The sequence below is a fragment of the Semicossyphus pulcher genome, unplaced genomic scaffold, assembly GCF_022749685.1.
Source record: "Semicossyphus pulcher isolate SPU_LCO1_2020_fin unplaced genomic scaffold, fSemPul1.0.p SCAF_10, whole genome shotgun sequence".
NCBI classification, from domain to species: domain Eukaryota; kingdom Metazoa; phylum Chordata; class Actinopteri; order Labriformes; family Labridae; genus Semicossyphus; species Semicossyphus pulcher.
In genome coordinates this window covers 13,128,706-13,155,078 of record NW_027211604.1, presented here as the reverse complement: position 1 = coordinate 13,155,078, position 26,373 = coordinate 13,128,706, and the positions used below count along the sequence as shown (strand labels likewise).

Sequence of the window (26,373 nt, the reverse complement as noted above, 5' to 3'; positions counted from 1 at the left end):
TGACATACTGCTTTTGTTAACTTTAGAACAATATAACAGGGACTACTGCAGAAAACAGGCCGCACAGTCCAGCCATGTATTCGTCTTCAGCTGGTCCTGTGAAGTGATCGTTCAGGTGTGTTGGATCAGTGTAGAGAGCTCACCTGTATCTCTTTAAAAGGGGCCGTTGTCTCTGGACTGCGAGAGGGGAAAACACCAGGGTCAACGTGATGGCTAGAGCCAGGAGGAAGACGGCGATAACTCCTAACCTGCAAAGACACAACACACACACAAACACACACACACACACACTGCTTTAATGAGCATTTTGTGTCTTCATATTCTTTATTTGAGTCCTAACATCTAGAGCCGATACAGTCTACTGAGCAGAGGGATCACTCTTCACCTCCCTCAATCGCTCCGTTGGTTTAGCAATTCAATTTGACTCCATTTGACGTGACTCTGTGATGTTCATATTAGGGATATTAGATTATCGGCCGGGCCGATTATCCGCGCCGATATTCCGCATTTTGACGCATATCCGCATCGGCTTTTTTTTTTAATCCGACGGCCGATAAGAGATCAATTTAAAACTGGGTTATTTTGGCTCTGATGCAGCCGCGCCTCTCTGTCCCACCCACAGCACTGATTGGTTACACGCAGAGCCATGGCACGGGTAACAGCCAATCAGCAGTGAAAGCTGTGCATGCAGAGTGCTCACACACACGGTGGAGAGGAGAAAAAGTTCATTTCTTTGCACATTTTATTTAACTTTGTTTTATTTACTTTATAAAACTTTGGGAAGTTATTTATTTATTCATTAAAATTTTCAGTTAACTTTATAAGAGATGCGGCTGACCCTGGGAACTCCCTCCTTGTTTGTTTGTTTAATAAACATATGCTTAAAGGCATTTAAACAAAGTTAAGTGTTGGAGTTTGTATTATTCAAAATTTTGACGCCAATATTTTCACTTTAACTGCAAATGAATATCGGCTCCAAATATCAGTTATTGGCCTCCTTGACTACTAATAATTGGTATCGGTATCGGCCCTGAAAAAAACATATCAGTCTATCTCTAGTTCATATAGAGCCTTAAAGCAACTAAATCTCAACATATCCACAGATCCTGACAAGCGTGATTCATGAAGTGAGCGACAGACTTCATAGCTGATTATTATTATTATTATTGAGATCAATGTACCTTTGGTGATTGTGATTGCTGGTAATTTTTTACTGTAATGGTTTCAGAAAATTGTCCATGGTTATGCATCACATTGATTTCTGCCCTTGCCTCTGTATTGCATTCTAAATGGACATTGAGTTCACTCAGTTGAAGTGTGACGGCTGTATTTGTCCATTTGTATGGTTTGCATTTTCACTGGATGTTTCTTCCCGATGTTTTTCCCTGGTTAAATAGGATATAAAATGTCCTTAAGAGTACCGGGGGGAACAATGACATTCACTGAAAAAAATTGGATTAACTTAAACTCATGCTGCTCCTAATGCGAATACACACTGTTAACCAACTGGGGCCCATCAAGAGACATCAAATATAAGTAGCGCACAGCGGTAGTCAATGTGGTCATACAAATACTGCCTCTGTGATTATATTGAATCGGATTAGATCTGAAGGAAAGAGCTGGAGGGGAGTTGTTTACTTGTCCCCTGCCCCGAAAAATATGAGAGTACACAAACAACAGCACACGGACGTGTACTGGGCACACATGGTGATGTACGATGCACACATGGTGATTTACTGGGCACACTTGTTTTTTAGATAGTCATTATTCCAGTCGAATGATGGGCACAAATGCACCTTCCTCTGCTAATTTTGACCCACTCTCAGGGTCCCTAGACAGGTTGTCAAAATCTTACACCCTTCTCAAATGTCATTATAGATACTAAGAGACAAAAAGCCTCAGTGAAAGCTGTCAGACATCAGCAGCGTGTGCGCATAAAGAATCATGCCTCTGCATCAGGAAGTGTTGCTGGCATGATAGACACAGCTGGAGGCTTTTCTACCAAGAATTTATCCGGGCAAACTCAGCAGAGATCTTTTTAAACTAGTCGACATTTTCCATATTTAAGACCCTGGGTTTCACTGACGTGTTTCCCGATAGAAGCGGTGTGAATGTGGTGCAAGAAAAAAAAGGACATTTTCAAGTGCATAAGATAAAGAAAGACCTACTTTTATTTCAAGCATGTCTTCACATCCTTGTAGTCTTTTCAGATCATCATCCTTGTGTCAATAATGCGCTAAGTACCTTCCTGAAAACAAATTTACTTTGAATATTTAGCAGCACTCCTCTCTAGTAGTCCATTTTAACAGCTTGTTTAACAAGCCAGCTGTTTTTTTTCGGCAGAAAAGCTCTGTAGATTCGAGTTTTAGCCCTGAGATAAGAAAGAAGTCTCTGCGGATTCAACACTGAGCAACTCATTTAACATTACACATATTCATTTGTTTCTTTGATATTAAAAAAGTAATATGAGTGGAGCTTTAAGCCCCTCTGATAGCCTGTTTTGGATGATATTTCCCACTTGACAAGACTTGCTGGCTTACTTAAAAGCAGCTGTATTCCACCGGTAGCTTCCTATCTGCAGCGGTCAGAACACAGGCCCATGTTTAATGATGGTAAATGATTCCACATGTGGCAGGACTGTCTCCTGAGGCATTTTCAAACCTAATCAATAAATGACATTCAAGAGAGAGGCACCAGCAGACTGCTGAAGGGAAAGACGTTGAACAATACAAGATGGATAAAGGGGTCAATCACAGGATGGCGCTTTGATTCAGTGCAATGAGGAGGAACTAACCCAACAGACGACAACCTCAGGCTCCAACTGTTAGCTCACTCCTATTATGGTATACGGCTTCCCACAGGAGTTTCGTTTCATGAAAGACGGCCCTGAGACATCCAGGAAAGAGTTGTGTAAGACAGCAATAATTAACAAACTCCATTACTTCCAACTCTGCCGTGAAAAATGTGCTAAACCCTCTTTGTGCTGTCAGAGAGAGAGGAGTGTGAATACATGCGACAGTAAAAAGAGGAGCATGCCTCAACCACCGGAGGGAGTCAGACTGAAACACAAAGAGAAAGAAGAGAATGTAATGCTTTTCACATGGAGGGAATCTGATGTGAAGACATTCTCTTAGTTGCTCAAAAACAACTTTAAATACACCACAAATAAACTCCTCTTCACAACTGGGGGAAAGTGGCTGGATGCCATTTCTTTTGTCGTGCAGAATAGCAAGCAGCATTCAAAATCCTGCATTACCATCACACTTACTTTAATTCTCTCTTTCTGCTTTGTTTGATAGAGATAGATTTTATTCATATGCAGGGGATAATTGGGGATTATCGGCACTAAACTGGTACATTGATGGCTTTTTAAGAACGCTCTGAGCAAAGCAATAGCGCATTTCAAAGTAAAGTTTTACAGGAGAGGGAGCCATCGTGAAATCATGAGAGTATGAAGTTAGAAATAACCTCAAATCAACTTTAATCCACCTCTTTTTGTTGTGTGAAGTATTAAAGCAGTCATTGTCTAGAAGTGTGCATCACTGTCTGCTGTCCTCAATGACTCAAAGGTCTGGGGGTGTCGCAATATCTGCATGTATGACAACTTATTTTGAAGGGCGCAGAGGAGCTCAACAACCGATCCTCCAACAAACCCACTGATGACGTGTGATAATGTATAATAATGTGTTCCCCCTAATCCCACACTGCTTTAAAGTGCGGTGCTCACTGCGCGTCTCCCACCATGAGAATATATCAAAAGTTTACTGACACACTGGATGCTATACTCTGATTCTTCATTGATTCTTTAGTTATTTTGTCTTTATTGGAAATCTACTTTTGGAAAAAAACACCAGGTTGTGTATTTCTGCCGCCACTACATAACTCAAAGCTTACAAGATATTCAAAAAGTGCAACAGTGAGTAAAAGAAGTCGTATATTCTCTCATTGGTTCTCATTATTTCAGCTGTTTCTGCTCAGTTCATCACCGTTTCTGCTGTTGCTTCTCATTGTGTCATTTTTTCTATGAGGTGGGTGAGTGAATGAGTAATGAAATACATTTTCACATTTCTGTTTTTTGCCATCCCACCTTACACCCCCATAGACTATTCACCGTCCTAAACCATTAATTCTGTGGCCCATTGTGTACAGTCCTGACAAGCTATAAAACCCATTTTTATCCTCCACAATAGCTCTCTCAATTTGTCTTCCCCTCCCTCACTCATTCTCCCACTTCCGACAGCCTCCAAAATTACATACTTTCACAATGTTGTTCAGAGGTTTACGTTGCACTGTCATTGCCCTGCTTGTTATATGTGCCTACCATTTATTCTTCAAAGAAACACGACAGGGTTTTCACACATATTGGGGGTAATAATAAGGAAAACAGAAGACACACGTAACAGGGAGAATTGAGGGGAGGTGAGAACAATCTTTGTAAATTTGTCTTTTTTTTGGACAGGTCAATGCCTTTCCCCGAGAGTAAGGGCAGTAATAAAAGTAATAAAAATATGTCTGTTTGCCTTCAGTGCGCCCTGCACCATATGCCTTCTTCTGGTAAGGACAGAGACGCTGCTCTTTCTGTCAGTAGCATATTAGCTCAACATGCACTGACTGTGGTCAGAAGCTTAAACTGTTTTCAGACAAATGAGCACCCAGGCTCGAGGAATGGCTTTAATGAACGAAAAGACAACATTTAAATGTGTCCAATATTTTAGTTTATGATATTTGTTCAACTGCCATCAGCCTCATCATCATTTGTGCTAATTAAAGTCGAGGTGAAATGACATTTTAATCCTTTTAGATCACATCCCCGGTAATATTGTGCATCTATTTGACAATATAGGCCAAAAAAAATACATAAAATCAATTTCTTCGTATTCTTATATCAAAATCCGATCATTTTTTCTTCCTGTAAAACAAAATATCACGTGTGCTCACGTAAGCTAGGACCAACCAATTTCAACCAATAATATCATGACATCCACCTGTCAATCAATCTGCAACATTTAGCCGCAGAGCGCCAAGAACGCTCGGTCAGTTAGCTAGCTACTGTGCTGTGGAGAATGTCTGTCTACGCCCACTTCTCAACGTTTAAATCAAATCCTTCTAATGATATGTCCCGCCTGCACGTCCTGTTTCACTCGGAAATACGTCACGATACGGAAGCTAGATACTCTCGAAATGCCGTCTCAGCTCGACTTTAACAAATGTTAGCATGCTAGCACGCTTAAAGCTCCTGTGAGGAGTTTTTTTATGAAACAGACTGGTATTAATTCTGATTACTCTGTATGACCTACAAAAGCAATATATTATCTCTATATAGTTATTTTTAATTCCTGAAACGGCTGGCGGGGGGTAGGTGTCAGGCGAAGCGATTAACTGCACGCTGCCTGTGTTGGACCTCAACAGCATGCACAGATTGATGAGGAGACGGGAGAGGAGGGGGCAGCTCTTTGAACATCTTACTGTAAAGTCCAGACTCGACAAGTGTTTACTAATATTACTCTCTGTAACGCAGCTTCATGTTTTTAAAACGAGCGCGCAACAGCAGCGTACATAGTCCATCCATATAATAATGCCCTTCCTGCGTAAAGGCTCCGGACATGTGGGCAAAGTGTGCCTGTGTCTCCCGATTATAATAATAATGACAATATATTATTAACAGATTGTTTTTACAGACAAATACATTTTTGATCACACAAAAGGTGGAATTGTCGTCATGATCAGTGGAAACTCTGAGCCTGACAGCCCTTATAAAACAGCTCCCACCAGCTGCTGTTAGCCCTGGCATTTGTAAATTAGGTGCTTTTTGCCATGAGGCATAGAAAAAGGGACAAATTTGCCACGAATGTTTGCATAACATGACTCACTGAAAGATGCGTATACAGCTCCGGAGCACAAAGACGCTTGCTCTGCAGCGCACTTTGCGGTGCATTTAACCCTCTGCGCTGTGCTTGGAGTATGAGGCAGAGTCTTTTTAAGTCATTTGCACAGGTTTAGCGGGCAAACCTTTAGTGAATACTCACCTTAGAGTCCTACCAAATATATCTACAAACAAGACTAAAACAGAGCATCATGGTGCTCACCTGCGTTGTATTGGAGTGTAAGGAGAGCAAGAGGAAAAGGGACGCTGGATAGAAACACTCCACGTTTCCAGTTAAGGACATTGATTGCTGCAGGCTATCAAAGGGGGTGGGCCTCCTGGATTGAGGAAGTGTAGTTTAGCAAGCTCCCCGGAGTCCGCCAGATGACGCGTTTTACGTAGTCTGACGGAGGTTTTCCAGAGAAGCGGATAACGTCCTCCAAAGGCACAGAGCAAAATTGTATTTTTGTTGTACCATAATGGCATTAGCTTCCCATAATATCATGATAGCTGGATAAGCTGGATACAGCGTTCAACACAGGTAGCGCCCTGTGAAAGTTCCTCAGTCACACATGATTTAAAAGACTTCTACTTTAGCTGTTAAACATGTGTTTCCCTTTAACCGGCAGCTTGACAGCGTGGCTGTGATTCCCGTGGGTTCAATATGCCTTACAAATGCATGGTGATCTGAATAGGAACTATTTAAGGACCCAAATACACAAAAGCCTTTTAACTTTGTAATTAAGGTCTTGTGTTCAGAATATTAAGCAGACAAATAACCTTCAATCTAACATGTATATTCTGTCCTTTAAGTATCTGAAAACTTTCCTGATAATTGGCTTGAATTGAGCAAAGTTACACTCCGGTATTTATCACAAAAATTGCGTAATAAACACCAATGACAGGAGAAAAGTAACAGGGCAGCTTTTCAGCTGTTAACACTTAGTGTTAGCTTGGTCCTTTGGGCAAGTATTGACAGCCGGGGGTGTTAAGTGTAGACTGCAGTTCTGTATTTGTCAACTGTCAGTGGTTAGTTTGGGCTGTTGTTGATGTAGTTTGGACGGCAGGTGTTGAGCGTTGGCGGGAGTTTAGCCCTGTAATAATGTCGCACTAGCTTACAGAGCTGTGGTTTAGCCTTGCATTCATAGTTTTCAGGACAAAAAGGGGCATGTCAGGTAATGTTGCATGTGAATACTAATTGCTAACTATTATACAGACACAAAGCATTTTGTAACTCACCTTCTAGTGTTAAATGGGCAGTTCCTCTATGGCAGGGTTTCTGCTTCCTCCTGTGTTTGACTCAGAAACCTCAAACATACTGTTTATGGTTGTACCACTCTGATTGTCACATGAAATGATCAGCTGATTTACACCCGTGTCTTTGGGGCAATGTACACCACCTGACAGACCATGAAGCTGTCTGCAGTTTGACCAACGGGTCAAATCAGCTTCAAAGCCTGGTGCCCTTCCTGGGGGTTATACGTAGACTCAGAGTTGTTCAATGGGCTATAAAATTACATCCTTACAATATCCAATACTCATACAACAGACTAATTAAAGTCTTGTTCTAGGATTGTTCTTGGAAACACTTGGTTGGCTTTAAAGTTTTAATCTTGTAGTTACAATTTTACAATCCAAAAAAGAAAATGTGTCCGCTCTTGTTTTGTTTTTATCTTCAATAGGAATGCTAAGAGGAACAAAGGATGTTTTGGAAATTGGACTGAAGTCAGAAAGTAAGAGCGTGGAATTAGTCAGTCTTTGTTATATTGGTCAGCAGCACATTAAAATAGTGTCTGAGGGCCTTGACTGGTTTCTAATCAGACAATCTGTAAAACACACCCAGATTTTAATAGTTAATTGCCTGTAAAAATTAAACTGGTTCACAGATGTAACTCTGCACGTAAATCAAAACCGAGCAGGAAATGCGGCTCAATGCAGAACGTCTCAATGTGTGTTAACATTGGTCACACAACCCCTTGAGGTCAGCAGCCACACAAACATAGACCCCTCACATGCATGCACTGATACAAATATCTGCATAAAGAGATGACAATTATTATTCTGGCGCCATATGTTGCAAAAAGTGCCATTAGCTGCAGGTCACCGGGGGTGTCCAGGAGCCCGAGAGAGACTTCCAGAGCGGGCGTGACCTCAGTGTAGGACTATTAGCGTGTGCAGGAGGGGCAGGGTGCACCGGCAGGTCACCGCACTTTATTTTCGTCTCATCACACCACAGGAAGCACAGAAGCAGAGCCAACCAAGGCCAGTAATTCACTTTCGTCATTATTATTTAATTGTGAATGAGAATAGTTCCTATCGAACTTGAACATTGGGAAGTCATTACTAGCTAAAATAATCCTTATCTGCCTAATGCCTCACATTCTGTTCTGCTCATGTCTTCCTGGGACGGCTGAATGAAGCAGTCGCAGCAATGCTACATTCTGACAGAAATCCTTCAGACTCCCATGACTCCCGGGGGGAAGTGATGCTGCCCTTTTCAAATGGAGCAATGCAGCGAGGTCCCCGTACACGCTGATACAACACGGACGGAATACTGATGGAAATCTCCCTTTGGAAAGTAGTCACTCTTCTAAGCCCTAATTTGAGTTATAAAGGTCACACACAGAATATGTAAAAATGATCAATCATCTAAATGCATTGCTACAGGGTCTACAGGGAGTATTCATAATAAAGGAAGGGGAGAACTTATATTATGTGAAGGTGAGAGGTGGACAAGCTAGTTATTGCTTGTTAAGTTATTATTGCTTTATTTTTGATTACAAACAGATATTTTCATTTACAGTGTTACAATTCCATTTAGCAGACGCTTTTGTCCAAAGTGACGAACATCTGAGAGTTAAAACAACACAAGCAACGATCGAGACAGGAGGGAACAAAGTCATTAAGTGCCAACTTTTTTTATCATCATCAACATCAAGGTCAATATAATCATCCTCATGAATATCCTAATCAACATCAACAAAATCCTCAATGTCATCATCATCAACAGCAAGATGAGGCCAGTTAGCGACTTAGGGCCCTGCTGTGATGGGAGTACCGGGCGCCTTTCACTGGCAGAGCATCGTGGGCGGGACGGAGTGTAGACCTGGATGAGGGAGTTCAAGTAGGCAGGAGCCCTTTCTGTTGCTCTTTTGTAAGCAAGCAAAAGAGTTTTGAATTTCATGGGAGCCAGTGGAGTGATATGAACAGTGGAGGGATATGAACAGTGGAGGGATATGAACAGTGGAGTGACGCGTGTTGTTTTGGGTTGGTTGAAGACTTGTCGCGCTTCTGCGTTCCGGATCATCTGCAGAGCTTTGAATGTGCATGCAGGAAGGCCTGCACGTAAGGAGTTGCAGTAGTCAGTGCGTGATATCACGAGAGCCTGTACCAGCAGTTGTGTTGCATGCTCTGACAGTTAGGGTCTGATGCTGTACAGGGCAAATCAACAGGACTGAGCAACCAAGGCCACGTGAACCTTTAAGGTTAGCTGGTCATCAATAATGACGCCCAGGTTCTGGGCACACTTTGTGGGCATGAGCTCAGTTTGTCCAAGCTGGATATTGATCTGTGGTTGCATAGAGGGACTGGCTGGGATGACAAGGAACGCAGTCTTGAATAGGTTAAGCTGATGATGGCGTTCTCTCATCTATTTACAGATATCGGCAAGGCATGACGAGATCCATGCTGAGATTATAGTTTCATCTGGTGGGAATGACAAGAAGAGCTGGGTATCCTCCGCATAGCAATGGTATGAGAAACCATGGGAGCAAATGATTGCACCAGGTGAGGTGGTGTATTTTGTGAAGAGCAGGGGACCGAGCACTGACCCTTGAGGCACCCCTGTGGATAAGCTGTGGGGTTTGGACACTTCTCCCCTCCAAGATACTCTAAAGGATCTCCCTGAGAGGTAGGACATGAACCAGTGGAGGGCAGAGTATATCACCAGGTTTATCTTTGATCCCAGATGAGCAATTTTTACAAAACGGGCCTTTTTGTCTGAATTTTCTTACCCTCTTACTACTACTACTACTGTTGGGATTTATGCTTACTGGGTGTAGTCGTCTCTCTTAAAGCATCACAAATTAAATGCTTTGAAGAACTATTTAAGCCATTAAAAAGCTAGTGTTGTAACATAATGTCTTACAGGAATAATATTGCATCGCTCTAAAGAACAGGGTAAACAAATGATTTAATTGGAGGTAATAAAAATCACATTTGCCAGAAGTTGTAATGTTCCCTTTTTATCTGTTTATCCATGTGTTAGCGAGACAAGCTTTGCTGCTCTGTGACATCCCCCGCTAATAAGCACAGAGGGCAAAACAAGGCTGTAAACGGAGGGCCGAACTTTAACAAGCTATCAATTTATCACATTTTCCATGCGCATCATCTTTATTATATGGGAGGAAGCTAAATGCTGCTGTAATGCAGTTTTTCTTCAGGTTAGTGGCTCACCTTGAGAAGGAGACGGTACAAAGAAGCACAAAAACACATATTCATGGGAATAACTTAATTTAACCTCAAGTGGCGTATAATTGATCAGCCTGTGCATGTTTGGAGTTAATTAATAAGGTTAGGTTAAGTCAGAAGAACATTAATCAATCTTTTTCAGTTTGTTTTTTCCCTTGGTATCTCTTCCTGCATCATCTGTGATGTCATCTAAAAATCATAGGATTCAGTCCGCTGCTTCTAGTTAGTTTACTAAAGGAATGCAAAAGACGCATTGCAAAGATGTTTATTGCAAATCTGCTTCACACCAGAGGTTTTCACCACAAAGCTTCAGCATCACACGTATGACTCACTCTTGTGTCTGCGTGTGGCTTCCTGTACAGATAGGTCATCCTGTTCTCTGTCTAACAGTCTCTGCACCGCTCTTTAACCTCAGCTGACAGTCTTCTGTTTCTGCCTTTTGCTGAGTCCCTCAACGGACTCGGCCTGATTGATCGTAATGAGTTTGGGGAGCTCACACATGGCTGGAAGTGCGCTGGGAACGGCCTCCTCTCTCCTGCTCCTTGCCTCTATTATACAAGGTAATCCTGGAACACGTGCTGCTGCTCATATAATAAACGAGTCATGATGGGATATTCACCACGGGTTTGCGTTGTGTATTGGCTTCTGGTGTGACGGGCTGCCTCAGTATAATGCTCTGATTTTATCTGCCTGCATCCCAGCGGACTGCAGTCAGTAACATCAGCTTCAAAGTGTGAGTGCTTTGGTCTCCTCACTTTTTTCTTGCTTCCAATGCTATCTGGTGTGCTTGACAGGGTTCCAGGACGTTGAGGTGATCCATAATGAAAAGATGGAGGCGCTAGTGGGCGAGGATGTTACCTTACCCTGCACTGTAAAAAATTCCAGTCTCAAGGTAGTCAATATTGAATGGGGAAAGATGCTAAATGAAAACACAAAGTTGGCTGTGTTCAACCCAACTTTGGGAGTCCATTACTTTTGGCCTAATGTCACCATCCAGACTGCGGGTGAGTCGATGGGCTCTCTACTGCTTCCCAGGGTTTCCAAATGGGACAGGGGCGTCTATATTTGTGACCTCACGATCTTTCCTCATGGCTCGATCAGGAGAGAAACACGGCTAGAGATCAAAGGTAAGACGAAGGCAAGTACATGCAGGGCAGAACCTACACACGTCTTTGCAGGATCTAACATTTAGATAGAGACAAGAGTTGTTTTGGTAACATGTTTCCCTCCCTGATACCAAGTCAAATACCTAGACGTGACTATCGGCCTATTCTGAGTATCCCTCTGGGTGGAAAAACACTGATTACTAACATTCTGCTGGCTTTGAATAATGTTTTTAATTGTCACACGATCATTTTGAAGCTAATCGGGCATGGTATGACATCTGCCGTTGCCTGGCATACTAGCCAATACAACATTTGAGGCTGTATCGGAGGCCGATGCTGGTATCAATATCGACGCAGCTCTAGAAGAAACACGCAGTAACTTGCTATCTGATTGTTCATTGCAAATTTCATGTTGCACTAGGTTGCATCAGAGTAACACTGCTCCTATCAGATGTTATCTCCCACTGAGCAAATGTATGTAATAATTGCAAGACTATCTAAGGGCTTTGTTTGCCACAATACATTTATGTTCCTCCCTATGTTTGTCCTATTTCTTTTCATCAATGGTTATGTAGTAGGTCAATGGCGCAGGCACAATACACCCTCACCTTCTTTTCAGTGTGAGAGAACTGAGGGGATGCTATGATCACAATAGAGGCAGAGGATAAATAGAGGCGTTTATATGAGTATTCTTTCACTGCAATATAAGTTCATTTTAAAGCATTTTTTTGCCAATCCAAATTTCCTCTCCTAGAAATAACCTGTGATGTGGACAGCACTGTCGAGGTCCATACTGGAGGAAATGTGTCCATTCACTGCACGGTGCTCCCTAACACACAGTACAGTTGGACCAAGGTAATGGAAAACGGCTAATCAGCACATTTCCTGCAATCCCAGCCAATTTCATTTCATTCACTGAAACGTCAAAATGATTTGATTACCTCTGACATGAAAACCTACTACAATGCAAATTCATCCTTTCAAAGTGAACGCTATTTATATGCTACGTAATCTTGTTTTGCCCTAGAACAAGACAGCGGTGTCAGCGAGCGGATCTCTGGAGCTTTGGCGGGTGACTGAAGCTCACGCAGGGGTTTATACACTGACTGTGAACACAGGAAACAAAAGTGTGCATAAAGAGTTTATCATCACAGTGCTAACTGAAACCACAGGCTTAAGTACAGGTGAGCTTCTCCTTTTTGTTGCAGCTGTGTCTCTCTTTGTGTGCGTCTCCATTTCAGCATTTCCTCAGGGCTGGATTAACAATCTAGCAGAGGGCCTGAGAGACTGAATGACTTAATAAACTGCACTGGACCAGAGAGCTGATACTTGACTTTTGTTACTACACTGCAGCTCACTCAATTTTAATTTTTAATTAGCCGGAAGGAAAGGAGGGGATTCAGAGGATTTTGAAGCTAGATTGAGAACGCACAAGACGGGTAACGGCGAATAAATTGGGTGCTACAGACCTTTAAGAGTGAAATCATTAAAAACTTGCTGCCAATAAATTTCCCCTTAGGATTTCGGGTTAATGCTGTACCAAGCGAGTGCTCTGCTTTCTCATCCTGTGTACGTGATTCTCATCAGAGTTTGAAAAGGAAGCATAAGAAAAAACACAAGCCACACAAGTGTAACAAGTCACTTCCTGCTCTTCCATTCTGTCTATCCTTGAAACCACACGAGCAAACGTGCGCGGCAGAGTCCCAGCTGAGCCTCAGCAGAGCGTCTGAGTTATGACTCGGGGTGAGAGCACAATCTGTTGGACGGATTCGAGAAGTGCAGCCAAAAATGAAAGGTTTAACTTACCGAGATGTACTGCTTGAAACAGACACAGCTTTGAATCACATCAGAAAGAAGGATTGTCTTTATTGTGCTTGTAAATTTGCAAAGATGGCATCATATCAATCTCTCTGATGTGTCTCATAGCAAATGCAAACTAAATCTATTGATGGATCTGTCCAGATTTATGAATGGGGTTACGCATGGTAGAAAATAAATAGTAGAAATAAAGTGAAGCACAATGGATGAACTGAATGCTGAATATGCAATCCGTGCCCTCACCTTGGCTTCAGAGCAGTGCCGGTAGCTTCACGGTCCAGCTTCTTGAATGAGCTCTTTGCTTTATTTTAGCCATTGATTCTGCAGAAGGTGCTCATGAATGCCAACTCTGCCCATGTTTTAATGATGTATCACTGGGCATTATTAATAGTTCCTTCACTTTATTCAGCTTTCCAGAAAGCTTGTTAAAAAGGAATAGTTCCACAATTTGGGCAATGAGAACAAAAAAAGTGTAAAGTTGCAACTATTTCTTAGCCGGGAAAGGATGTAATGCAACCAGTGGAGACTCCAGGGAAGTTACTTCTAGTAAGGAATTAGGTCCAGCAAATAAGGAGTTGTTAAATTTGGTCCGTTTGTCTTTTTCCAGTTTATGCTAAGCTAGGCTAATTGGCTGCTGATTTAGCTTATAAAAATGATATGATTGGCATCGATTTTCTGATTTTTCTTGGCAAGAAAGAGATTGAGCCAATTTCCAAAACTATTATCTGTGCCAGTAACTAAAGCAAGCGCTAACGTGCAAACCGATTTCTCTGTGATGGAGACTTTTTCTTCAGTAACATGAAAGTGCTGTCAAGTTTGTTTCTACAATGACACAATGTTTACTATAGTATCCTTGTTATGCTTCTTTCAGATCCTGTCACCTTGTCACCACAGTCAACTGTAACTGAGACAGGTTTGGTCCAAACAACAGACAGCCAACTCACCACAACACAGACTAGCGGGCTTTCAACCATCCACACCACTGTGACAACGAGTGACATAACAGATAATCCAACCCCCAGCAATGTTACAACCTCTTTTACAGATGGCACACAAATCAGTGTCACACCAACTCCTGACCCGCATCACTTAAACAATTCCACTTATCAAGCGATAAACACATCCACTTTATCTGACCAGTCAGTGTCCGCCAATCTATCATCAACATTGAGTCATGGCAGCACGGTGTTCAGATCAACACAAGAGACGACGAACGAGTCCAGAGGGGGTGTTACGGAAAGCACTGGCTACCCTGACCTAACCCCATCTGGAACTAAGACAATGGTCGCTAAGGATGAAGGTATTTATAACTTCATATTTCACAGTTACTTGTTCCATGAATCACGTGAATGCAACTTTTTAAGGAGTGTAGATTAAGGGGGAAAATATATGATCAGCAATGTGTTAAATAATGCATTACCAGTCTTTGTCTGAGACCCTGAATCATCCAGCATCCCTTTGTTTGCCTGAGATTGGCTCTTTAGAGGCGCTCGCAGATTGTTTTGGGCACATTATTTGCTCTGAGGGCTGCCAGCTGAGAGTGAGCTTTGTCTGTGGCCGACGAGGTGAGGCGAGCGGTAGCAGCGCCGGAAAGGAAACAATTAAAACTGTTTAAAATTTACACACTTATACAGACAACAGAGCTAAATGCTCAACAGGCAAAACCCTTTAAACACTACAGCTGAATGGGAGCCCACGTTTCTTTGCCTTGAGCATCCTCAGCCTCGGGCTAGATTGTCCTTCAAGGTAGAAACACTCAAGGTGAACAAAAAGTTACACATTGTAGCACATTTAAAATCAATATTTGTAAGAGTTTGCTTGGTTTTACCAAAGTGAGCTGATCTATAGCTTAGCTTAGCTTTTTTTTTTGTTGCTGCTGTCCTCTAAAATGACACATCTCCCCTCTCTAAATATGCTCCACAGATATCGATGGTGCCCGGAGTCATCTAGTGTTGGTCTTAATTATCGTTCTATCGCTGGTATTGATCGTTGTGGCTGGCTTTCTCTACAGGAGACATATCTTAAAGCAGAGGTAAAACCCCTGTATGTACCCGTCCACTGAGCCATCCTTTTCACCTGCTGGCATTCAGGGTCATGCACCCGGTGACTCTGAGACACATGAAAAATCAATGGGTCCTGTAGATGCACAGTACCTATTATATCGGCATGCTTCCTGGATGCAGCCAAGTTTCTGGCAATGGCAAAAATCAATATATGTGCGTTCTCTCTCTTTATAGGATGGATCTACCCCCTCCCTTCAAACCCCCTCCGCCTCCCGTCAAGTACACATCTGCAAGAAAGGGTGAGACTTACTCACAGCGTTACCCAACCTCAAGGTGCAACTCGGTGGCTGAACCCTGACTTGAGAGACAAACATGATCATATAATGCCAAAAAATGTTGCACAACATTAAAATGTGTGACGTGAATGTGTGGATAAACTGTGTGCTGTAGTCTGTCTTAGCCGTGTGCAGAGATGTAAGTGTATTAAGCTCAGATGTGGTCGGTGGAACACAGTTGCAGGCAACTGTGCAAATGTGGGCTTTGTTTTTTTCGGGTAATATGCAACTGTGTATAAAATGTTTTGGGGTATTTCAATCAAAAGTGTAAATTAAATGAAGACGTTTGTAACATTTCAAAATAAAAGCATGTTTAGTTTGATTTGCACGACTACAAAGCTGGTGCTTTTGTCGTTCACTTTTTCTTTCAGAATTGTCACAATATACTAACGGGACTTTCCTCCAGTTTGAGTCCCGTGTGAAACCAAAAGTCATTGTTCACTTTAAACATGTGACTTGTTTAACACACGTCACACATTATAAGTAACTTCCTAAACCTCAGCAAGTTTTAGTGCCTGAACATAACTTAACTCCAAAGGTTTCACTACCTAAACAGTGTGTTTCTTGCCATCACCGTGGCAACAAAGGTCACCTGCATATCAAAAATGAAATAGTATCACTTGCATGCAAAACTTGACTTTGGCATATGCTGTGCATGATATATGAAAGTGTTTGCTTTATGCAAACTCTATTTCGTAAGTTTGAGCTGTGTATGATCACAGTGTCTTTATATTAAATTAATCTGAAGTAAACAAGCATTCTTTTAGCAAAGAAAACAAACTGTTGGATCTATACGGCCTAATGACTTTCTCTGCTTTTACACTCCATGTCACATTCACCCTTTCACACTCACACTAACACACCGATGGCAAAAGTAACTATGCCAATCTCCAATCTATGCCTCCCGGAGTAAGGACACTTCAACATGTGACTGTAACGTCAGAGATCGAACCCCAAACCTTCCATTTGAGAGATGACCCGCTCTACCACTGAGTCACAGCTGCTTTATTTAGCACTGATGAAGTGCAAATTGACTGATAGGTCTGTATCAAAGGCTATTGTTGTCCACATATACCACAGAGTGTCATTTAAGTTTTCAAAGTGGGGCTTTAACCACAGACCACATGGGCTGAATGGCTAACAAATTTAGCAATCACCGGACATCATTGTACACACACAGGGGAAACGGAAATGTTAACAAAACAGCAACTACTAGTTATATTTTTAATTTTCATTGCATGTTTTGATTATTTAATTGAAATAATGTGACTGTATTTATCTGATTTCTCAGTGTACAATGTTTCCACCCACACTCTATGTTCACACACTCTGATGCTTTTAGCTGTACTAAGAACACAACTGCATTTTTTTTCTTCCAATTTTCCGACCACAGTACAACCACAATGTAGTGTGTGTGTGTGTGTCTGTGCTGAAAGACATGCTTGTTATACATAGCTCTGAATCCCCGTACAGACAGACTACTTCTGTAACAAATAAAGGGGCTTTGTACTGTACACAAACCAAATCAACATGTATGATAGATAGTTCACGGTTAGGGCGCTTTCTGAGAACCTCAATGATCGTCAACACAAGTGTGACCATAGTGCACATTTTAAATTTAGGTTCACTTCGGGTTAAGTTCAGAATCAGGTACGGTTAAATGGTTATGTTTTTTTTAATTTTTATTTTAAAAAATATTTTTAATATTTTCTTCTGCCCAACATACTGAGGGGACATTTTCTGGATTTCAGGGTGATTCTTTTGTTAGTTTAATCTGCTCTACATGATTTAAGATTCATACTGAAGTTGCTAACTAATGTTTTTAAACCAGTCTAATATTTAAACAACATTAGGGTGATACTTGTGTGATTTCATGGTATCGCTCAACGAGACTAGGTGTCTCAGAATGAGGTTACGTTGCTTCCTGTTTGTAACTGAAGTGCAGCCAGTTTTTCAAAGTGCTGTGATAAGAGAGGTAACTAAGGCAAGGGTAAAAATAGACTACAGTGTAGCACACCTCACTGCCTCTACGCTGCGATGCCGTGTCAGACAGAGTAAGTGTGTTGTTCAAGACGGCTGGAATGATGACAGGTAAGATCTCAACAACTTATACAATTATAATATATAATAATATTTTACAAATTGTAGGTCATTTCTTTACGTTTCACATGTTTGTTAATATATCAGTTAATTTAATTTTGCTAAATGCGACAAAAAAAACAGGAAAAACTTTATAATTTCTTCAGCATGTGAAACAATCGGACAGAGGATTACAAACAAACAACATAATTATTACTGTTGATAATCATTATTTATGTACAGAATGCTTTATTCATCTGTTAATTGTAGTTTAATAATTACACATTGTTTAGTTAATGCCACCATGTGCACATTCATCAAACATGTGTACAACTCTTGACTGACTCTTGAGCTCTTTTTAAACAAATTTTTACTAACTCAAACTTGGGTTACAGCAGGACGAATTCATTTCTTGGGAAGTTTGTCAGTGTTGTTTCAGTGAAATTGAAAATAATCAACATTTAGCCTCTAGACTGCACTTCAGAGAGATAACATCCATTGTTGCTCAACCCGCTGCAGCTCAGGGTGGTTACACTCAAGTTAAAAGCGTCCGTAAAATTCTGGCTGCAACTTTCTCGTTTTTCATCCACTTTCTCATCTCAAAGGTCAGCGAGTGGAATCGCCAAGTGTTGTTGAAGCATTCGAAATTCGTTGCTGTTTGTCACCGGCGCTAAAAAGTTATGACGCATTGTAAAAATGTTTCACCTTTTCTGTTTGTTATTGGGAAGCACACGGGGGAAATTCCGAACAACATTGTAGAGATGGTTGATAAAGCGTTTGAAATTAAACGCTCTCACTTGAAAGCTCATCAGATTTTATTACAGGGAAAGAAGTTTCAGGGTTCGAGGTTTTGATTATTGCTTTGTGTTTGTCTGGTAGATTGTACAACTGAATTGGTTGCTCTGGCGCTGCTGTCTCTGGCCTTGTTGGTTTCACTGTGTCTCAATGTGTTCTTCTGCATTAGACAGAGAGCCAAACTGTGCAGAGGTATGGTTATTTCTTTTTGCATATTATATTGACTAAATTGGGCTGACCATTTATTCCAAACTAACTCATAAGGGCATTTTATTAATTGTTAAATATTGTGTGCATACAGACACAGAGGAGTGCTGCTACCCACACATTTATGAGGGAGAAAGGTATGCTATTGTGTTAATCTTCTATCTAAATAAGTCATAATAGTTATCATGCATACATTTTCTTCTTATCCAAAAATCTTGTTGTGGAAATAAAATTGTCCCTACTTGTCTTGTTGAAGGCCGTCACAGGATGAAGGGCATTATTTTCCTAACGTCAATCATCTTGAGCAGCAGGAAAATCCAATCTATGGCAACATCAGCACAGAGAGACGAGGTGAGCTCAGGCCCGCATTCTGTCAGCTGAAAAATAATTACTATGCTGTAAATACCAATCAGCCGATGACAAAACAATATTGACAACAGCCGTGTGATGTTTGTTTGTCTCCACAGTTCTTTTCTTTTTTACAGTAATTATGATGCGTTTCCTTTTTTTGTTTGTATACAACATATTTATGCGAATGCCATGTGGCCGAGTTTTAGTAACAATTAAGGGTTATTCCAAAAAAAAAAAGCTCATTTGAATTATCTTCATGCTGGTAACACCATCCTTGATTAAACGCATTTAGATAAAAGTATTGATTTCTTTTTCGATTCTTCCCGTATTTTCGCATGGGTTTTATGCGCGCATATTGTTGTTAGTAGAGTGTAAAACAAACTACATGTTTTGTCATTCAGGTTCTGAAGAGGTTTGCTATGAGATGATGACCATGCAGCACACCAGGGATCGTATGAAGGTAACAACTGCGACATGTTCAGACGAATAATGATCAGCAGCACAAAATCTCTGTGGAAGAATTGTGTTTTTATGAAGTTAATTCTTACGTAGTTTTAATTATTTACAGTAACTTATTCTGTTGTATAAAATATATATATATATATATATATATATATATATATATATACATATACATATATACACTCACCGGCCACTTCATTAGGTACACCTGAAAAATGTTATGTAGTCCAACACACCAGCCCAGCCATAAGATTTGCTTTTATGTTGCCGGTAATGTACAGGCTTTTTTCTAAGCTGTCACAGAGGTGTTAATTCAACGATACTTCAGCATCAAGGTGATAACTGGTGGTGTGGCTGTACTGAGCGGCATTATATTCAGAGGTGTTTCTAATACTCTGGCCCGCTCATGTATGTCAATAGGGAGGGCAAAAAATGTGTGACACAGCTTAATATAACTGAGTTCACACTTCAGACTGTCAGCAAAACAAAAGTCAACAAAAACTAAATTTCATAAAAGCAGAATCAATGGCAGAGCTGTTTGATGAACTGCATTAGATTGTACAGGTGTACCTAATGAAGTGGCCCGGTGAGTGTATATATAACAACGTATATTTTATCAAACATTTAATAGCATGTGTTGGGCTTGCTCTCGTTATCCCGGAGTTAAATACCACCAAAAATAACTATAAATGCTTTTACGCCTGTGCTAAAATGTAAATTTAATTCTCTTGCTCGATGTTGTTATTTTAGTCTTTTCTACCTGACTTGCATGTGCGTTTTTCTGTCTGAACTGCGTGTTAGGATTTTAACATTGTTAAACCTCTCTAAAGCTTTAAAATGTACAATTTCAGAGGATGAAAAGTATTAAAAAAAACATGCATTAAAGGTTACATGAAACATACTTTTGTATGCAGCAGCATACTCTAAACCTTTGGCTTGAATAAACTCTGTGAAGGTTTTTAATTGAGTGTATTTTGGTTACATTCACATTGATACGCTGGTCTGCGTGTAAAAATAAACATGCTGCAGACCACTTATAAAAAATGCTGACAGATTTGCTTTCAAAGCGGAAAGCAGCTCACACTACACAACGTTGTGGTCGTGTTGTGTGAACCAATGAACGCTGTTCAGAACAATATTATCTAAAAATAAACTAAATTCACAGAAACACACAAGAACCTGCAGCCACATGATCCAACCCAAGATACAGAACATGTCAAACTTGTGTCTCCATTTTCTGAAACCAGACTGTAGAGGCTGACCTGAATTACGCTTCACTGGATCTGAAGTTGGCCAAGAAACACAAGAAGAGACATCGCCATCAGCACCAAGGAGGAAACAGCCTTCAAGACCTGCTCCCGATCCCTCATGTGAACGCTTTCCTGGAAGTGGAGGCAGACACGGACGCTCACCTTCCTTCCAGAGACACCAGCACCATGGTGTCCCACAGTAGCATATACCTGAACAGTCAACAGATAGCACAGGAGGCAGATGAGATGGAGAGAGAAAGGGAGATAAATGTGGAGAGGGAGGATGTGGATTGGGAAGGAAAAAGAAGTGAGGAGGATTGGAGGAATAAAGTGTGGAGGGACGAGCAGGAGAGTGAAAAAAGAAACGATTTTAGTAACGGGAGTGTATGCACACAGCTTGCAGAAGTAGAGGAGATTGTAACGGATCATTTTATTAGCAGCTTTAGCCATGATAGCATTCAACAGGATTAGCCAGGCATAAAACGACTGTTTTCAAACTGCTCAGAACTGAACCGGAAACAGCCAATAAAAGCTATTTCTATTACTACGTCTGCAAAGATATCACCTTCAATATTCAACAAATCTCCACAGTTGTGCAATTTCCTTTACCGCTTGATCTCTACGTATTGAGCAACTGTGGAACAAAGGTGTGCAAAGGATGTAATAAACTTAGATATAGAGCGAAAAGGAAACTATGTGTGTGACATTTAGAGGTCAAGGGCCATGTGGAAATGTTCTTTTCTTTTTTTTTTGTAGCGAAAGGCGAGGAAAACATCAAATCATCACAGGACACGGAAGATTTTTCACTGTTTTGATGTCTCATTTTTAGACAACAGAACACATGTCTCATGAGGTGTAAAGGAAAATAAATCCTACGTTTGTTTTCCATGTAGAAGGGGATAACCGAGTCTGAGAGGTGATACTGTCCAAGCACACATCAATCTGCTTTTCACTTCATAAAATTATTGAAATAAATGTGTAGATTATATTTAAAGGCAAGAAACTAATAAGTGGAATGTTATACCTAAATTATTAGTAATATTGTTTTTTATCCTCCTGTGGGAATATCTTGTAAATGTCACCCACACAGGATTTTCCACGTCACTGTTATGATGATGCTCATTAGCTTTCTAATCTATTGCATTTATGAGCTAATGTGCCTTCTGCTTAAAAGATTATTTCCCTCTCTGTAATCCCACTACAGAGGGATAAGTTACTGCCTACTGCTATGGCTGCTGAGGGAGCAGAGCTCGGAAGTGAACTCAGCAGTCAGAGGCGTGCAGCACACTTACCGTCAGTTGACAGTTTTTCAATATCTGTCCATGGCCTACTTCCTCTCTATGGATTCATTTCTGGCCTCAGGCACTTTGGATCAAACTGGTACAGACATACAGGGGAGCAACATGAAAAAGACACAGATATAACAGGATAGCATTAGTAACTGTCAAGTATTAGCATTGAAAAAAAGGTTTTTACTTTAAAATGTAGTGTCACATCACAAGTTATTTTTATTATAAGCAACTTTGATCATTCTCTTTTTGTGTTTCTTTGGACAGTGTTTCCCTGTTGAGCTTCAGTGGGGGGGTAGTGGGAAAAGAGAAAGGGATTGGCTTAAAATACTGTTAGTATGGTAGCTACATCAGTCCAACTTTGACTATTCAACTTTAAAATACTTTAATTTTTTATTTTTCATGCATGAATTTACACTGAAAGTGCATTAGGAAGGGATCTATTAGGTCAAGTTTTGACGGGAGGAGTGGACACATCAGGCTCACAAATGAGTGGCCAAAAATGAGTCATATGTGCCCTTCTGAACTGCCACCACACCATTATGGTTAATACTTGGGCTTGGGCCAGATACATTTGTGGTAATGGTTAGTTATGGAAAAAAGTCTGTGGAATAAAAACACTGCAACATGCTTTGCATCTACTCTTTCCTATCTGGGCGTTCACACCTGAAACTAAAAACATATCTGTGTCAAGTAAAGCTCAGGCCCTTGGGATTTTTTGTCTCAACAAAGGGCCTTGCTTCTTCTGCCTTAGCTTCTGATACAGATGACTTCAGAAGAATACTGTTTGAAAGACAAATGTTGATGTTGTTGTCTCCTATAAATAGGCCTAGGCTACATAAGGTTTGTTTAAACTAAATTATAACAAACTGAGAGTATTACATTACAATATTCTGTGCATAGTTAGTTATCTTGATAGAAACAACTTTGAACTCATTTGATTTGTGCATATCTCATGTATTGAGAAGTGAAGGGATAATTACCACTCACCTGTTCAGGCTCCAGGAACATCATTAGCTAACTCCTTAGCTTTTTAGTGTGACAACAGCATTCAGCAGGTAGCTACATATATCCAAAAAGCTACGGGTGTCCTTTCTCGGGCAAAATAATTGTTTTTTATTGGTTAACGTGAAAGCACTCACTATGGTAAACGAAACACTTTTTTCAAAGGCTAGCCTCTGGGAGCCATGGGTGCTCATGGCACTTCAGCTATGGTGAGAGGTTGGGCTCATACTGGGTGCGACTTTTAACATGTTCTACCTCTACTTATCTAATAATTGAACAATTAAGAAAAATATCTAACAATAAAAAAAATGTATATATTTGTTTAGGTCTTATTATAATGAGCTACCAGCTACTTTATTTGAATACAAGAGTCTACATCTGGGAAACGGTTGACGGACCGGATATTCAAACAACATGGCGTTATATGTTTTCCAAACTAAACCGAAAACGATATATCTTTGTATTTCGGGGAGAACTGAGACGCCTGTCACAACGCAGACGCATTCAACTAGTAAAAAAGTCCTGTTTTGGAAACCGGAAATGGAACACTTTGTTGCGCTACCGAGTGAACCCTCCTTCAGGGCGTAGACGATCTTCGTCACAAACATGGCAGCGCGCATGTGAATGTCATGCCACCCTAATCCATTACCTGAATCAGTTCATGTTTGGGTTCGTATAGCGATATTTTAAGGCTGTCAGCTAAGTTACACCCTGCGGAATTGGGCTTTCATTCTTCTCAGACAGCTAAGCGTCAGGAACTCTTTTTCAGACATTAGCTTATCGGCTCTCCAGGTTAGCATTGTAGCAAACCAGACTGCAACATCTTACGGAATCACGATGGATCCCGAACAACAACTGAGAAATGTAAGTAACATGTATATGCAGTAGCAGCAACGATGGGCTTATTTGCAAACGAACCGGTTGATAGTTAGTTTGGGTGACTGTTTCTCTTTCAGCTTCGGGATTTCCTTTTGGTTTACAACCGCATGACTGAAATCTGCTTCCAGCGATGCACCAGCAACTTCAACTACAGAAACCTCACAATGGACGAGGTAAATAAATACCTTGCAAACCATATATCTAAACGCCGGAAGTCTTAATGTGATTGCATTTTCTATTACGGTTATTTCTGTTAATATAACGTTATAGAACACCCAAGAGTATGTAGACAAATGTACCTTACATCTATAAGCATGGACATTAACAAGCTATAAAGAATGCCATCAATCTTCTGGCAGGGCTTCTCTTCCTTTTACAAATCACCCATTGCTAGAGCATTAGGTAGGGACTCGACTTATTTTGGGTGTCAAGTCAGTTGCTGCAGGCCAGTGAACTAGCTGTGTGCATGGGGGCCATTGACAAATTGTAATGGGCCTTCACAAAACTGCTTCCATGAGTATGGAAGACAAGTCCTCAAATGCTGTAATATTAAACCTCTCTTTTATTGCAGCTACCAATCCTAGTCCAAACCAGAACACACAGCCAAACGACTTTTGGCCTCATATTGCATCTTGATCACATTCTGTAATTATTCCCTCATAACCTCTGCTTGCTGTTGTCTGTCCAGGAGCGCTGTGTGGACAGCTGTGCGGGAAAGTTGATCCGCTCCAACCACCGCCTGATGGGCACCTACGTGCAGCTGATGCCTCGGATGGTGCAGCGGCGGATGGAGGAGATGGAGATTAAGGCTGCAGAAAATGCCAAAGCAGCAGAGGCAGCCGCTTTAGCATCCATCACACCTCCTGCTACAGAAGCCTTGCCAGAATCTCAAACCCCCATAGCCTCATCTCCACTCCTACCAGTATCTCCACCCCAACAAGTACTTCCACTGACTGATGTTGGACCAGAAGCCTTTGGCTCAGTCTTAACGCCAGCAGGATCAGATATTCCAGTCGGGCTTGATGCTGTCGTGCCCACATCCACCACAGCCACAGAGGTCAAATTATCAGCTGCTGCACCTTTCACACCTGCGACTGAAGCAGTAAATCTCCCAGTGCTTAATGAAGCTGGCAATGGACCATCTTTTACAGCAGGCTTTTCTCCAAGGCCGCTAGCTGATGCTCAAATTGAGTCTGGGAGCTCAGCACCTGTGTTAATGCCATCTAAACCACCGTCCTTATCAGTAGATGTGCCTGTGTCAACAGTAGCTGCACCTGCAGTGTCTATGTCCACAGAGAGTAAACCTCTGTCAGGCCAAGCGAGAGCCCCAGAGGTTCCCCCGCAGACAGGCCAGTAATGATGCAAAGTCTGGTTTGGTCTCAGGGGGAGACGATGTGTCGCACAAACACCCACTCATCATGGGTAGTTCGAGTGTTATCCTCTCTTTATTGCTTAAGAAGCATTATATGATATCATTTCATATAACCTTTTCTGGCTACAGTGTCTCAATTATGAGCATTGTTTACCTTTTTTGTTTTTATATTGTAAATGGAAAAATGTCTTTGACAAAAATAGCAACACGAGGGACTCACTGAAAAGTCTGTCAACATGTGACTGACATTGTCACTGTTTTTCAAAATGTCGTTTTTACTCAACAGTTTATTTATCTACATTAATCTCTAGTGCCCTGTGATCCACATGATAATTGTAGCAGTTATCTTTACATGTATTAAATAGAATTTTTTTTCAACAGTCTTGCAAAAATTGCAATAACAGAAACCATGGTGCAAACGTTGAAATCCTCTGTGATAAGAGCAAAAAACAAGTGTATAAGAGTATGTGTGTATAAACTGGTAATTTGAAATTGATTCTTGTGATGGCACTTCCCAGTTAAAGAGACACAAAGCTCATTCTCCAGTCTGCAGCCTGGATTGTACAGGCTTGATCTTATTTGGCCTTCAGTCTAAAACACAAATTGTTTTGTAAGGTGACACAGTAAACAAGGAAATAAGGTGGTCCCCAATAATAAAGCTTATTTAACAAGTATAATAAAAAGTATTCATTACTTTTTTTCATGTTGATTTTAAATTCTCCACTGACAACCTCTTATATTTGTTCTTTAAAAATATTAAAGGTCCTCCTTCTGCTGCATGTCCTAACCAAGCGGTGGGGTCGGCGTATGCAACATGCACTAAATGTTGTGGGTGTAAATCCAGTTCATGACCTTCCTCACCTCACCATTTCCTGTCTCTGCAACCAAAAACCCCATATACTCTTTAATCCAGCAGCAAAGCAATGATGAGCTATCACAAAACAGCATTCCTAGCGGCTAGGACGGTGACGTTCTTCAGCCTAAATGTGAAGCCACAGCTGAGGCAGTTAAGGTTGTAGATGGAATTTGGTATTCTTGATGCTAAAGTTATTGATGTTCCTGTTTGGATAATTTGGTCATCCAACAGTC

General features: G+C 41.0%; 2 protein-coding genes and 1 long non-coding RNA gene across 4 annotated transcripts; all 3 read left to right on the top strand.

The window, feature by feature from the left end:
- The first annotated feature begins 10,760 nt into the window (after positions 1 to 10,760).
- On the top strand, positions 10,761 to 15,901 carry LOC138601780 (uncharacterized). Of its 2 annotated transcripts, XM_069672994.1 has the most exons (8): positions 10,761 to 10,893; positions 11,128 to 11,225; positions 11,331 to 11,460; positions 12,194 to 12,294; positions 12,467 to 12,623; positions 14,129 to 14,557; positions 15,181 to 15,289; positions 15,495 to 15,901. In XM_069672994.1, exons 1-8 carry the CDS (start codon positions 10,812 to 10,814, stop codon positions 15,616 to 15,618), a joined length of 1,230 nt encoding a protein of 409 aa, XP_069529095.1. In that variant the 5' UTR covers positions 10,761 to 10,811; the 3' UTR covers positions 15,619 to 15,901. The 2 variants fall into 2 exon arrangements, with proteins under 2 accessions (XP_069529095.1, XP_069529087.1); XM_069672986.1 differs by having other exon boundaries at positions 11,128 to 11,460.
- Positions 15,902 to 18,936: 3,035 nt separating this feature from the next.
- LOC138604640 (uncharacterized) lies at positions 18,937 to 22,629 on the top strand. The gene is made up of 3 exons (XR_011309299.1): positions 18,937 to 19,027; positions 19,429 to 19,487; positions 20,737 to 22,629. It is a non-coding gene; the product is annotated as an uncharacterized lncRNA (long non-coding RNA).
- A 1,104-nt stretch (positions 22,630 to 23,733) lies between these two features.
- Positions 23,734 to 25,955, top strand: timm10b (translocase of inner mitochondrial membrane 10 homolog B (yeast)). Its single transcript, XM_069676043.1, has 3 exons — positions 23,734 to 23,897; positions 23,990 to 24,085; positions 24,601 to 25,955. The coding sequence occupies exons 1-3, from the start codon at positions 23,871 to 23,873 to the stop codon at positions 25,267 to 25,269; spliced, it is 792 nt and encodes a 263-aa protein (XP_069532144.1). The 5' UTR covers positions 23,734 to 23,870; the 3' UTR covers positions 25,270 to 25,955.
- The last annotated feature ends 418 nt before the right edge of the window (positions 25,956 to 26,373 follow it).